This window comes from Oncorhynchus tshawytscha, linkage group LG16 (genome assembly GCF_018296145.1).
Source record: "Oncorhynchus tshawytscha isolate Ot180627B linkage group LG16, Otsh_v2.0, whole genome shotgun sequence".
In the NCBI taxonomy this organism is placed as follows: Eukaryota; Metazoa; Chordata; class Actinopteri; order Salmoniformes; family Salmonidae; genus Oncorhynchus; species Oncorhynchus tshawytscha.
Genome location: NC_056444.1, coordinates 13,082,212 through 13,097,511, shown reverse-complemented (window position 1 = coordinate 13,097,511; position 15,300 = coordinate 13,082,212). Strand labels below are relative to the sequence as shown.

General features: G+C 42.0%; 2 protein-coding genes across 4 annotated transcripts in view; one reads left to right on the top strand and one right to left on the bottom strand.

Moving 5' to 3' along the window:
* The window catches only part of LOC112232691 (melanoma receptor tyrosine-protein kinase-like), a 47,870-nt gene extending 45,711 nt beyond the window's left edge, over positions 1 to 2,159 (top strand). Inside the window, 6 exon segments of the mRNA XM_024399876.2 lie at positions 84 to 188; positions 191 to 229; positions 326 to 423; positions 653 to 796; positions 902 to 1,076; positions 1,230 to 2,159. Coding sequence (XP_024255644.2) covers positions 84 to 188; positions 191 to 229; positions 326 to 423; positions 653 to 796; positions 902 to 1,076; positions 1,230 to 1,552 — 884 coding nt within the window. The 3' untranslated portion in view covers positions 1,553 to 2,159.
* A 2,505-nt stretch (positions 2,160 to 4,664) lies between these two features.
* On the bottom strand, positions 4,665 to 15,021 carry rmc1 (regulator of MON1-CCZ1). Of its 3 annotated transcripts, none has more exons than XM_024399878.2 (20): positions 14,767 to 15,021; positions 14,211 to 14,287; positions 14,038 to 14,122; positions 13,878 to 13,934; positions 13,663 to 13,749; positions 13,114 to 13,254; positions 12,843 to 12,946; positions 12,609 to 12,698; positions 12,235 to 12,340; positions 11,820 to 11,928; positions 10,709 to 10,753; positions 10,524 to 10,577; positions 9,781 to 9,978; positions 9,592 to 9,698; positions 7,310 to 7,429; positions 7,037 to 7,114; positions 6,686 to 6,790; positions 6,125 to 6,193; positions 5,653 to 5,878; positions 4,665 to 4,840 (listed from the first exon to the last, which is right to left on the bottom strand). In XM_024399878.2, exons 1-20 carry the CDS (start codon positions 14,866 to 14,868, stop codon positions 4,761 to 4,763), a joined length of 2,040 nt encoding a protein of 679 aa, XP_024255646.1. In that variant the 5' UTR covers positions 14,869 to 15,021; the 3' UTR covers positions 4,665 to 4,760. The 3 variants fall into 3 exon arrangements, with proteins under 3 accessions (XP_024255646.1, XP_024255647.1, XP_042154735.1); XM_024399879.2 differs by having other exon boundaries at positions 9,850 to 9,978; positions 14,767 to 15,009; XM_042298801.1 differs by lacking the exons at positions 14,211 to 14,287; positions 14,767 to 15,021 and having other exon boundaries at positions 13,878 to 13,950; positions 14,038 to 14,103.
* Positions 15,022 to 15,300: the final 279 nt, after the last annotated feature.

The window sequence follows — 15,300 nt, the reverse complement described above, 5'->3', positions numbered from 1 at the left end:
GAAATAGTCAAATAAACTGAACTTCTGAACAACTGCAGCTTCTGAAAGGTTTCCTGATGATGTTCCTTGTAATGACATACAAGGTGTGACATTGTGGGAGCTGATGACATTTGGGTCGAAGCCCTACGATGGCATACCGGCCAGGGAGATCTCTGGAGTCCTGGAGAAAGGAGAGCGCCTACCTCAGCCCCCATCTGTACCATAGACGTCTACATGATCATGGTCAAATGTGAGTGATGTGCGCCATAGATATATATGTATTGCACACACACACACACACACACACACACACAAGGGGTTTGATGCCAGTTTTATTTTCCTTCAGGCTGGATGATCGATGCAGACAGCAGACCACGGTTCAGGGAGCTCATCTCTGAGTTCTCCAAAATGGCCCGGGATCCATCTCGCTATCTGGTCATTCAGGTAATTGAAAATATTATTATTATTCTATTAGATAGTTGCACCAACTCTTATTTCTTTGACGGGACATTAGAGACAAGGTATTGATTGTGATCGTGATAGTGACTAATTGACTTTCTGATAAAGGCAGTTGATGGCCGAAACGTTTTTACATAAGCAAAAAATAAAATACAGCTTTTAATTAAGAATGGTAGTTATTTTATATCTAATTCACTTTAAATGTACATTTCAGGGAGATGATTGCATGTACCTGCCCAGTCCCACGGACTCTAAGTTCTACCGTAGCCTGATCAGTACATCAGAGGACATGGAGGATGTGGTCGATGCCGAGGAGTATCTTCTCCCCGACAAGACCACCCAGCACCACAACTCAGGGGTAAACACACGTGCAAACCGACACACACACACACACACACACACACACACACACACACACACACACACACAGCTGATATTTGAATTTTCGATCTGCTCACCACAGAATGGCCATCTGATGAGAGAGAACAGTGTGATCCTTCGCTACATCACAGACCCTACCCACGGTGGTTCTCTAGAGAAAGACCTCACAGACCCCACCCACAGAGGTTCTCTAAAGAAAGACATCACAGACCCCACCCACGGTGGTTCTCTAGAGCAAGATCTCGCTGCTCTTCCAGGTACAGTACAAACTGTATCCATGGAGAGTTATTGACTTAAAGATCAACTTACAGTAACAGAAATGCATTGAGAGCGTAACAGTTTAGCAACATGCATCATCACTGCTCTCTACTGTAAGCCTGGGTATTAACTTTTTTCTTACCATATTCTAGAATACATGAACCAGAACACCAAGCTCTCTGATGTCTTCAACCCCAACTATGAGGACCCCAGCGTGCCAGCCTGGGCAACTCGGACCTCCTCTGGGTACGACCCGGACAACAAGTTCTTCAACTCCCTGCCACGTGTGCCGGAGGGACCCGAGTATCTGAACATGGCCCGCAGTACCCTCCCTCGCTCTGTATGCGAGAGCAACCCAGACTACCAGGAGGACTTCCTACCTCAGGCCACACCCACCAGTAGTCACTTCCTGCCCGCAGCAGAGAACCTGGAGTACCTCGGATTGAGCGCTGCTGTACACACCCCTGTACGCTAGAGGACTCCTCCCACAGATCTCAGGGGACAGTGAGGAACAATGGGACCTGAATAAACTTGGATGGAGACAGATGTGGGACATCAGTAAGGTTTTGGAGGAATTTTTCATGTGGTTGTCCCTTTATTTCTGGAGGAAATAGGCTTCATGGAGATGTCAGCTATGAACTGATGCTCCTGGAAATTATGTTCTCTATTTCAAATCCATGGATCAACCATCCATTTAGATGACTTTGAGTGACTTTCAGATCAGAAGAATGAGCCAAAGCCTTGACATAACAATTATGTCATGCAAATCATTTTTACAGTCCGGGTCGAGTGTGTGGAACAGTTTTTTTATTTGTCTTGCCATGAAATGTGAAGAGGACGGAGTAGACACAGACCGCTAAGGCTGGACACTGCTGGACTGTGTGCTTACATTGTATTGTGGACATGATTCTTTACAGCTCTGCTCTCTGGTTGTACACACTTGAATGCCAAGACTAATTTTGGTGTACCAAGCTACCGGTAACTAACAAATCAAATCAAATCAAATCAAATTTATTTATATAGCCCTTCGTACATCAGCTGATATCTCAAAGTGCTGTACAGAAACCCAGCCTAAAACCCCAAACAGCAAGCAATGCAGGTGTAGAAGCACGGTGGCTAGGAAAAACTCCCTAGAAAGGCCAAAACCTAGGAAGAAACCTAGAGAGGAACCAGGCTATGTGGGGTGGCCAGTCCTCTTCTGGCTGTGCCGGGTGGAGATTATAACAGAACATGGCCAAGATGTTCAAATGTTCATAAATGACCAGCATGGTCGAATAATAATAAGGCAGAACAGTCAGGTGGAAGTTGAAACTGGAGCAGCAGCATGGCCAGGTGGACTGGGGACAGCAAGGAGTCATCATGTCAGGTAGTCCTGGAGCTCAGGTCCTAGGGCTCAGGTCCTCCGAGAGAGAGAAAGAAAGAGAGAAGGAGAGAATTAGAGAACGCACACTTAGATTCACACAGGACACCGAATAGGACAGGAGAAGTACTCCAGATATAACAAACTGACCCCAGCCCCCCGACACAAACTACTGCAGCATAAATACTGGAGGCTGAGACAGGAGGTCAATCCAAAGGCTTTTGGAAAATGACACAGATGTACAGATTGTGTAGATTAATGCATGTCTCTTACAAGAACCACAAGACAGTAAATAACTATTTATTCTAGGTTATTCAGGTCTCACTCTATCTTGGAAAGATGTCTTACCTCTTACTAGTATTAATCATTTAAATTGGGCCGTAGAAACCATAAAGACATAGGTTTACGACTCAATTCAATCTGGATCGCTGAAACGTTACTGATTGCGGAATAGAAATGTAAAGGTAATTTCTAATCAAGCCGACATTGCGTTTACCGTGAATGCAGGGGAACTTGCCTTGAAAAATCACCCAATAAACGCTGAACTCCAGGCGATGCAGATTGAATAGAGCCCAACATATCTGTGATAGTAACTTTGTTTTTCTGATGAGAATTGCCATTGCCGTGGTGACAATATAAAGTAATACATTACTTAACAGGTACTTTACTGGAAGAGTACAAATATATACTATAAAGTACCATAACTACACAAATGTACAGCCCACTTTAACATATTGAATATCTTTCGGGTTAAGGTGTTGATGCTGTATCTAGAGGTTAATCTTCTGGTACCATCAGTGTTCTCTCTTTACTTTCCTTAGATACTGAGGCTAATGGGGGAAAGGAAGGTCACCAAACAGTGTGTGGTATTGAATGGTTGTTGCAGACGTTTAAGCTGAATTTAAATTGGCGTCTATACCGGTTTATTACTATTGAAATGTTCAGGTCAGTCACAAGCCTGGGCTGACAATTCAATTTTGAGTGCCATTCGTGGACTTGGAATAATTGGGTCAGATATTCAAGAGCAAATGTAATTAAATGTTTGCACATAGTGACCTAGTAAAATGCCCTTTCCAGGTATTTAGATTTTAAGCACAAATCATTGTCAACGTATTCTCCACTTAAAATAACCTTGAATAGGTGTTAAATATTGTATATGTACTTTTGAATGTGCACTAGTTTACTTCCATCATTGTCAATAATGGATTAAACCTATTACTGTGAACTAAAGTATGTTAAGTGTTGGTTTTAGATTTACAATATTCATTGGCAATGAAGATAAATCATGTGGGGGAAAATAGTTGTGGGTTGTCGTTTGAAAGAAAGGGAACATTGAACCCTAAAAATGTACACATGCTAGAAAGGTTTACAATACAGAAAGCATACAGCATTGTTCATTGTAAGGGTCTAGTTGAGGATGAGAACGTCAAAGTGTGCCATGTAGACTCTTCGCTCTTGTTAACAATAGGTGTAATGTCACATTGTTTGAAATTCCTTAATGTCTAACAAAACCAAAATGTGATACTGTCGATCCCTGAATTGCACATCCACATGCAAATTCACTTTCAGTTCATATAGTATGAATGTACAATACCAATTCAAATGTATTTCACAGTTTAGTCTTAAGCAATGTTAAAAGGTTAGATACTTGTACGTAAATGAGCATTTCCTGGAAATCCCTTCTCCGTGACTCTGTCCATCGCCTTTTTCAACTGTTTTTGTGATTGTGTATGATAGGGGTTAGAAGTGTAATGCATGCAAGTAGAAAACAGTTGGCAATTCAACTCAATCAAGCAGTTGGTAATTGTGAGACTACTACCCTCTCTTTGAGCCAAAAGTGTTTGACACGTTACCATGACCTTCTTCCTGTGTTTGTATACTGCATCTAGTAGTATTGTGTTTAGGAGATCACTTTCAATTGTGCACTTCACACAAAAAAAATGACAATGTTCCACTGTAAACCTGTCCTAGATGCTACGATGCTGTAAAATAAAGAGTTTCATCTACACTATGGGTTATTTATCAGGTTTTCCGTCAGTAATAAAAGCTGACATGATCATTTTTCAAACCATAAGCCAGGTTTGTGTTAATTAGGCAGAGGGACTACCTTGACTTGTCCAATAAACACTCCTTTTCACTTTCCGTTGCGTGCCCTAATGAACATGACCCAAGGCTAGTCAGAAGGACATTTTGTCAAGCAGAATAAAGCATGACATGTAATACAAAATTGATTGTTAGAGTATGTACAAATGACTTTATTAGCATGATTTCAACCATTTACAATAAGTTAGACGGGCTGTGGGATAAGATGAAATGTCACAGCTCAAACTGTTGCTTGCTTCATGAGTGCTTGCTCCCCGAAAACTTGCTTGAAGTATACCACATGTTCCTCACAGTGCTCACCTAAAGGCCAATCAAAACAGAGTATTGGGTCAAAGGTCAGTCAATACACACCAGTGGCAGTTGGGTGGAAAGTGATTTATTAGCAGGTCATTCAATAATGAGCTATTTATTCCAAGTTTTACTTATTACCCATCTGTTGGTTGTGTTTTTAGCATTGGTACCAATTGGGTCCTTATTAATTTATACGTTTTCAAATGTATTTTTATTGGATATTTAGAAAGGTCTATGCTTTGCTCTGTCATGGATTTCAGTTGGCGTCTATCAAAACCTGAAACCTATAGGAAACAGGTTCAACCATTGATACTCTCCCATGTGTTCCAACATTTCAAAGAAACCATGCAACTAGGATAAATGTGTTCATATGAATAAAAAAAAGCAATAGGAGCACACAACAGCAGGCGAAGCCAACTAAACTGCTCCAGCACCTTTCAGCATATGCGTGTTGTTCCTGGCTTAATATAGTTATTATTTGGGTCAAGGTAATCTAATAGAAGAAAATTTTAAAAACCACAGAGGGCACTCATTCATTATTGAAAACTATGGCGTTATCAACATTTCTATAACATTCTTTCTACGGTCATTACAAAGGAGTTAGTCAGACCAGAGCCATGGAAATAGAGGAATTTAGTGTCACCCTACGCAGAGCCATTCCTTCCACCTTTCGGTGCAGACAAGTCATGCTATTGGTGAAGCCACCAGACCTCAGACAATGTGGCTCTTGAGTAAGTGGTCTCCATGGTGATAAATAGCACATTACATAGGGAATAAGGAGCCCTTTCAGCTGAAGACCTGGTGTAGAGGTGTCACCTAACCTGGGTTGAAGCTGGGGCTGCCTCTCAGGCGCAGGTTCCTCTGCTCAAAGAACCGGAATATGGTGTAGAAGAGCATCTGGTCGGCCGTCTGGAGCGCCGCATCCAGGAACTTGCGAGCGGAGATGTTGTCGTTTCCGCCCACGCTGCGGATAAAGCGCAGAGCACCCAGCACCTGCTGTTTGGACAGGAGCACCTCCACGATCTCATCGTTGGCCGTGGACAGTCTCTGTCACAGACAGATAGATGGAGGACGTTACAGATCAGCATGTTAAAACATGTCTATATGAGTACCAGGATTTATTGTTATAAGTTAGCCTTGAATGAAGTTCACATGAAGGCTACTTTCTATAAATTAGTTGACAGGATTCTCTGGAAAAAACAACCAATTCTACAAAGGACTTTGGGGATGTCCTGTGTGATCACCGATAGCTGTTTAAAATAGTCTGCATGTTAGCGTGTGTGTGCATCATACCTTTAACATGTCCAGGGAGAGCTGGTGTGCAGCAGGGTAAGTGCCTTCTAGAGACAGCAGCAAACAGGCCTTAAGACAATACAGACACTACAGATGTTAATTCCACAACCAATCAAAATAAAGATCATACAGTAGAACTGATCCAAGGTCTGCTCAACCAATGGAACAACAGACAGTAAATAATCAACGAGCGCTACAGTAGCCTTGTGCCTTTTACTTCCAACAAACAGTTAGCTGGTGAGAAATGGGATCACAGGAAGGAGGTTCCCACGCATTATGTCAGATTAAATATTATATAGGAATTAACTTTCAAAGACCGGGGTAAAACACATATGTCAAAAGGATTTTATATTGTTTCCATTGGAACAGGCAAATCTTATGACATGCAGCTGAAGTGAAGAATTTGACCTAGATATTTTCTGAAGCATTGCGTCTATAGAACTAACAGCCTGCTGGCCTTTTGCATTAAACGGCAACCCCAACTCCTCTGAATACCCAAAACATACAGGATCAAACTACCATGAAATAGTTGAGCTTTGCTTATAATAATTGAGGACTCACCAGAGGTTTAGAGTCACTGAGGACGTGGTACTGGAGGAACTGATGAAGCATGTAGAAGAGACTGTGATGAACCAACGTCTTAATGACCAGCTCATACAGGTAATGCTGGAGGAGAGGAAAGTGGACCTTATATTTCAGACAACTCAACATCACAGTTCCCAATTGAAAAGGTAATTTGATGACAATATGGGACAATAAATATGCAGAATCTACAGGAACACAAAGCATACTAATGTAGCACTGACAACATGTTTCACGATGAAACAGTGTCATCCTACCATTATGCATAAAACACCAAAAAGCTGTTCTGATAGAGCCTCCCGAAAATACTTTTCTGCAATGAGTACCTACCTGCACAGTGATCTGGACCTGGTTGAGTGAGCGGATGTACTCCATCAGCACAGCAATGATGAATTTGTGAGATACGTCCTGTTGGAGGGGTGAAACAATATAAATGTTCAGTCATCTAACAGGCAATTGAGAAAAAATAACTTTCAATTCAAATAAGGCAGCAGCCATTGAAATATGGGCTTCACCACTAGCGCTACAGTAGCCTTGTGCCTTTTACTTCAAACAAACAGTTAGCTGGTGAGAAATGGGATCACAGGAAGGAGGTTCCGTCACCTTTTTCTCTGTGAAGGAGGACAGGACGTGTGTGTACATGTCGGACTGGTCGATAACCGCCTGCGTCCGGACAGGCCTCTCCCGAGCAGCGCTGCCTCGGCTGGGACCAGACTCCATAGCCTGAAAGAGATCAACAGGTAACAACTAGGGCTGTGGCGGTCACAACATTTTGTCAGCCTATGATTATCAAGCCAATAACTCTGGTCTCATGGTAATTAACAGATTTAGCATCTCCTGGCTCCCACACAGCCTACAAGCCACTGATGCAGACCTTTGTAACATAAATCCATGTAATAGTGCCTACACATTCACAATAAATTGTATTTATTTTAGACAGGTCTAAAACATATGAAGAAAATGTAGTCTATTTCAGAAGAATAGAACAGCATATGACTGTGGGCTACACTAGTTCATTTAGTAGACAAGATTTGCTTATAATTCTTTGGCATTATTTTATAGTATGAAGAATACAATTGAACAAAGATGAATAAAATAGAAAGAATATTTCCCCAAATGATTTGAGGGATGCGAATATTCTGTGTTGAGCAGTTAACAAAGAAACAGGTACTCGTATATGCTTAATTTAGAGTTATTTATATAACTTTAGTTCTACAAACGTTGGGCTATATGTTCTGATTTTTAATATATATTGTAAGGCTGCATGACACAACTCTAATGATGACTTGAAAAAAAGTCATTTGAAAAGGCATTAGCTCTGCTTTGTTTGTTTTGTTGCTCAGGTTGCACACACTTCATCAGTCTCTCATTCACAATTTGACAAGCACTTGATAATGCCTTGAATTTCCCGGCGGTATCCCCTTTGTGTGGCCGTAATGCCCCCTAAAAAAAAAATCCATGCCTTTTTCAGCCAGTGGCCGTTGTGCCCTTGGGGTAAATATAATAATTAGAATGCCCTTCTCCCGGAGTGCTGCGGGCTCCAAAGCACCTCACTCACATGGCTCTCCATCATGTGATCGTGTCTTTCTCACAGGCTAAAAGTGAAGACAGACACTTTGGGGACGCAACTGTGCGCGTCATTATTCAATTCCGAGGTGCATATTTAAGATATCGGAAGAAATGTCCGCATTTACTTTTCGTCGGCCAACAAGATGAGTAGGCCTAAAGAACAGCAAAAGCACTTGCCTATGGCAATCTACTATCCCCAATAGTACGAAAGTTGACCTATTACATTCTGTACGAGAAATAAATATTCCTATATAGTCTGGGACAGTTGTGGGATGCAATAGATCCCAAATTAATATAACCACTAGTATCAAAAACCTTTTTTACACAATGTGGCTCACGCAACAGATTGGAACATTTAGCTTAAAATTTAATAAACTATTAGGATATTTCTTCACATTATAAAGCGCAGAAATGCGAACACTGCAGTAGGGTGTAAGTGCAAATGTTCCATTAGCAGGAAAACACCATTATCAAAAGTGACCACAAATGCGATTCTGCATGTAATGCTTTTATTATAAAGTTGCATTTTTATGGGGAAAATTATCTTCCCCAAACTTGAAACTCACACGATGCTTATATGCCAGTTAAGCTCCACAGCCCTTGTAAAAGAGGATCAAATGTGCCTAATTTTAAGATGTTATTTGGCCACTTTAGTTGTGATACAAACCTTATCAAAACATATAGGCCTATGGGCTAGGCTACATGAGGTGTGTGACCATGATTAGGTGGCCTCTATTAAAAAGAGGAGGATCCCATCACTCGGTTTTCTTCTGCAATTGCATAGCCTATAGAAATGTTGTGCAACATGAGCTCAAGAAGTGTTTGATTAGATTTTCGATCCGGGTGATTAGAGGGACAATAGAGCGCTGAGTACCAGACAGTTAGCAAATTTGGTAGGCTACTAATGACCATCAGCAGCAGAGCTTGGAGAAGCCTAATTACCGTGACTAAACAGTCACATGGAATTTGACTGCCGGTGTGGCGATAATAGGGTCACCGTAACAGCCCTAGTAACAACAAAGTCAAGTTACTGCAACAGACAGTGTATGGGCTACTGTCCTGATAATTCGTAATATGGACAAATCAAATCTATTCAGTTGACTATATCCTCTTCATCCTTTTTGTTATTCAAGTTACAAGATCAAAATGGTTAAACGGATCTACTAGTAAGATACCACTACTGTCCTAAATAACTTTTCACTAGTGTCACTTGACTTGGTTTCCAACATTAGGGCTGTTTTCCTAAAGAAGTCCTAAAGTGTTTGTTTTGTTTCCTCGATATTGGTATGATCGTGACCCTAGTAGGCAGTACTCACCACAGTGTAGGTCTGCTCTGCCTCCAGGTACTCTTTGAAGACTTGGTTGAGTTTGTCGAACACTGTGGCCACCACTGGTAAGCTCCCCTTGTCTTCCCCGTTGAGCACTGAAACACACAAAGAGAGAGGCCTTGAGTGAACACTGCCTATGTTCTCTATGGTTCAGGCTCTAATCGTCTATTCTACAACCTTGTTTCATTAGAGTGCTTCCTTCAGCGACGAACACAGTCTCCCCTCTGTTACACAAGGCAGTCTTACTTTGTGAGCACACAGACAGGATGACCATCTTGCAGTCTCGTCTGCGCAGGAGGAAGTCGATCAGCTTGCCCTTGTCCTGCAGGAGGTTGACGGTGGGCGGCAGCTTCACCTGCAGATACCACTGATATCCTGAAACAGAGGAGGAACACACAGAACAGGACAGACAACCATGAAACAGAGGAGGAACACACAGAACAGGACAGACAACCATGAAACAGAGGAGGAACACACAGAACAGGACAGACAACCATGAAATAGAGGAGGGACACACAGAACAGGACAGACAACCATGAAATAGAGGAGGGACACACAGAACAGGACAGACAACCATGAAATAGAGGAGGGACACACAGAACAGGACAGACAACCATGAAACAGAGGAGGAACACACAGAACAGGACAGACAACCATGCAAGAACATGAGCACCATCCGGAACAAACTGTAGATGAGAAATGTGGAAAGCAATATGGTAACTAAAAAAAGTGAAGTGAAAGCAATATGGTAACTACATAGCCTAGAAGAGGAGGAGGTGGCTCTACTACCACGTTGGTTACTATACACCCATCTGATCTACAGTGAATAGGGGTTAGTGGTTGTTTCCGGTCCAGATGATAACAGACAGTAAGCCGGGACATAGCTGTCTATGGTTAGATGTGTGGGTGTTCTCACTCACCTTCGCTTGCACTGATGATGATGTCGGGTTGAAAGACGCTCCAAGATGAGGAGTCTGAAGGTCAAGGGAAGCATCCATGATCATCAGTAATACCACCACCTACCATTTCCCTGCTAGCTGTTCCAATTGTCATTGACAAGTGCTTGCCGCAGCTCATCTAGCTACTTGCGTTTCATAAAGGATACAGAGCTCACAAGGCACCGGAGGCTGGCTGGGTACAGCAGAAGGACCTATGGAGAAGTGAAGTTGTTTCTGTCAGGGCTTTAGGAGATATATTCTAAAAGCGACAGATGGGAGTGAAGTGACAGGAAGTTACGTCACGTCACGTCTCAGACAGAAAAATGACACATGGGTAGAGAGACACCTGTCTGTCACACATGAGAGTGATACAATTACAACTGGAATGACTGAAAGGCAGAGAACACAGGTAAAGACACACATACTGTCAGCCAGTCAGTGACCAAAACAGCCAAGCAGTTGGTAAAGTCTGGCCGGTCCGTACACACTCAGTGGGCAGTTTATCAGAACACCACTCCGTTCACAGAAATGATGGGTCACGTGACCTGCTATATAAAGCAGTCAGAAAGGCATCCAGTTACTGTTCGATTGAACGTTCCAGTGGGCAAAACCAGTGACCGGGTTCAGAAACGTCTGGCGTCCTAAACTTTTCACGCACGACAGTGTCTAGATTTTACAGAGAATGGTGCGACAAACAAAAAGCATCCAGTCCGTGGCAGTCCTGTACGTGAAAACACAGCTAATTGAGAGGTGGAAGGAGAATGAATCGTGCACGCTAACAGGCGGGCCACAAACAGACAAATAACAGCGCAGTACAACAGTGGTGTGCAGAACGGCATCTCGGAACGCACAACTCGTCAGTCCTGGTCACGGATGGGCCACACCGGGTTACACTCCTATCAGCTAAAAACAAGAAGAAGCGGTTCCAGTGGGCAGGCAAATACCAACACTGGACAATCGAGGAGTGGAAAACCATTGTCTGGTCTGACGAATCCTGGATCCTGTTGCATCATGGCAGTCAGGAATAGGCGTAAGCAGCATGAGTCCATGGCCCCATTCTGTCTGGTGTCAACAGTACAGGCTGATGGTGTAATGGTGTGGGGAATGTTTTCCTGGCACACGTTAGGTTTCTTGATACCAATTGAGCAACGTTTCCATGCCACAAAGAATTCAGGTTGCTCTGAACACACAAGGGTATCAGGCCCAGTACTAGATGGGTGTATCTAATAAACTGGCCAATGAGTGTATATACATAGAGTAATTCCAAGTAGCCTATACCTGTGAGGGGAATCCTGTAGGGGTGTATGGAGCGAGGAGGCAGCACAGGCTGGTGGACGTTCAGGGCACAGTCGGGCTCCCGTAGCTTGATGTCAAATATGATGGAGGTCTGAAATAAGACATTATCTACATCATGCCAGACTTAATGGGTTTGGACCCTGGATATGAAACAACACAACCGTAGTAGTAGTTTGCCTGTCTAACCTCAAGCAGGGTTCTGCCTTGATTTTTTAACAAGGTGGTCCCCCTTTGGACTCAAGATATTTTGCATTTATGAACACCTGTAAAATGTATTTTTCTGAAATCTAGAAAAACATACATACATAAACATAGTGGCACAGCACCCCTCTTACATTCTTTGGTGAGAACCCTGCTCAAAATGCTCCAATTGTCATTTCTTGCCAAAAGGACTCACCTGAGTGCTCTGATGATGCACTACCACCAGGTTATCCACCACGTTGAGGGCAAACTTCCCTGTGGTGTTGAGTTTTAACACGTTGGTCTTCTTACAGGATCCCTCCCTGGGAACAACATGTCGTTAGGCCAGACATCATTTACCAATTTAGCCCTTCAGGTATTGCCTATGTATAAATTACACCATGGATATTTCATTTCAAGATTGATCCAGTAAACATCTATGAGTAGCTTCTTACTCTAGCTAGTTTCTCTAGTTACACAAGAAACTCTGAATATAAGGGCGATATGATTGCTGCATGACCATGTTAAGTTAGGAGGAATTTCAGCATGTTTAGAGGAATGCCCATTAGGAATATGCTAAATAAGATGTACCTGGGTAGCTGATAGAGGATCACCTCAGCACAGGGACTGTCGGTAGTTCTGGAGTGATGCTTCAGATACATTACATACAGCTGACCGTAACTACCATTAGAAACAAAGTGAACAACTCATTCAGCGCTCATACCGCTTCATACAGCCCAAAGGGCTTTTGCTTTTTGTTTGAAATTGTTACTTGAATATCGAGCCAAAATATGAAATATCAATTCAAAACAGTTACAAACTCACATGTTGGCCACAGCAATGTCTCTCTCTGACAGATTGAGCTTGGCTGGCTTGGGAACCACCGGAAGCTCGATCTCAAACTTGGACATTTTAGACATGGTCCCACTCTGGTGGGACAAAAAAAACAATAGGTTTGATGATTATAGTTCCAGCAACTTTAGGATGCTAATGCTTGCTCAAACATGAACATGAGCTTTTGGTGGTATATATCATGTCTTACTGTATCAGCAGGTGGACATTTTTGAGACATCTTATGTCAGTTGTGACCACTTACTTTGAAGGCAAACGGCTGCAGCACATTGCCCTGGAAGGTGGTAGAAAGTAGAATGACTGCAGTCTCAGGACAGTACATGTACCAGTTCACATTGATGCTCTGACTCTTCAGCAGCTTCAGGCTACGCTTGTCAGGAAGCACCTAAACACAGAGAGCATCTCATTGACAACTTCATTTTGAGCCTAACAGGCATCCCTGTTCACATTGCAGTCTTCCTCTTTTCATATTCCAGTCTAAAGAGGTAACGTTACCAATCAACCTAATACTGTGCAGTACTGCAAAATCTGACAACTTTATTTCTCAGTCAGTGGTACATTAAGACCTCTAGTGGTTGTAGTTTGAATTGAGTCACGTAAGTGTCATGTGACAATGTTTCAGTATAAGCAAGAGTAATACAGGGCAAACTCAATTGATAGTGCTGTGATACAATAACCTAGGAAACAATCTAGGTGTGCAACTTTCCTGATAGTGCATTCCTATCCTAAATCACAAAAACGACTGGTTTTATTATATATCACAAGAAATATGATACATGTGAAACATATTTACCTGGTAGAACTCAATTCCCTGGTCAGTGATGAAAACGATTTCATTCCAGTTAGTCCAACAGAAGCCCAAAATACTGGCATTCTTCATCTGTCAATCAAAAAGGAGAATATAAAACAAATCACACCTATTGAAAATTGACTTATGCTTAGTTACAACATGAAGAAATTACAGCTATTTTGAACTTCAAACATTTGACACTGGATATGCTTGCATACCTTACATTCCTGGGAGAATTCCAAATGTGGATAGTCCGGTATGAAGTTTATGAAATCCTACAAGAAACAAAAACTGAGGCTTTTGGTCAGGCCATCAGCGTGGATAGAAAACACAGTAATTGAATAACATTGAGTTGAGAACGATTGCTGTAATGTTTACCACAGATTTTGGTGTTCTCTGAACTGCCAAAATCTTATTCCCGATTGAAAACTTGATGCACTTCACCTCTCCTTTGTCATCCATTCTGTGAAGAAAATGTATATACTGCATGAGAGACCATTATCATTGAGCTTATGATCATCATCGTCGCAATATATGCATCATCTCGTTACCTGAAGGCAACTGAGCTTTTGTCCTCTGGTCCTTTAACCACAACCCCAGTGGCACCCCCTGATCGCACTGCAAACACCTGAAGGAGCAACCAGAGTAAATAGAGAACAATCAATATATAAAAGGATTTGGAGCCTGGTATCCATTACATTAGGAGGACAGTGTAACTTCTACCTGAAGCATGAGAATGAGGGTTACTGCTCATCTAACCTGCCTTGTTTAGCTGGTGAATGTACTACCAGAGACATGCGTTAAATGTTGACTGAAGTTCACTAATTCGTCTACCATATTAATTAGCCATATTGTATGGCTACACTTTAGGACCTTCACCAAGCTGCAACATGGGAATCAACAGTTTGACTGCCACCCTCATCAAAGCTAGTTATTTGTAATTGCGTTCACATAAGCCAGCTTACTGCAGTAGCTACCAAGCTGAATGTAAAATCAAGATAAAATATGATTTATTTAGCTAGCTATAATTGCGCTAACTGTATCTGGAGTAACCACCATAGCTGAGCATATCCTTCTAGCTAGCCATGGCTATTAACGTTAATGTACCTGTTTGTTTGCTTCGTCAAAAAACACATTGTTGACGCTTGAGGCATTTTCAAATTGCACAGGATTTTCACAAAGTTCCAGGTAGTAGTGCTCCTCACTCATTGTGAACCTTTAGCTTTGCTGACTATTATGTATTGCAGTTAGTTGTCAGTGTTTGCTCTGCATTTCATAAATTAATTGTCCAAAGCCTCTCTCTACGGCAAGTTCCGGTTTCAAAATCATGTGACAGTCACGTGATTCACATAAAATATTAATGCCACATAGAACAATGACATATATTTCACCGGATGTATAAATCTTTAAACTTGGCGTGTCCACTCACTACAGCCCAGTGGCCGACAGCGGGAGGAGATGGATTTTGACCGACATTCTGCACATTTTCTCATCAACAAAACATTTGATCTCAATACAGTTTTCGGTTACTAAAACGAAAATATGTTATGAACTGATTGGAATAAGTTTAGTAGACTTTACCCTTTGCCAAAACACTTTTTATATTGCGTTATTTAGGAGTGCTAAGGCGAATTGAGTTAT

Coding starts and splice junctions, on each gene's coding strand:
- rmc1 (XM_024399878.2), bottom strand. CDS start 14,868: ATGAGTGAGGAGCACTACTACCTGGAACTTTGTGAAAATCCTGTGCAA. Junction 12,947..13,113: donor TGCAGCCGTTTGCCTTCAAA/GTAAGTGGTCAC, acceptor TTGTCCCACCAG/AGTGGGACCATGTCTAAAAT. Junction 9,699..9,780: donor AAGCACTCTAATGAAACAAG/GTTGTAGAATAG, acceptor TGTGTGTTTCAG/TGCTCAACGGGGAAGACAAG.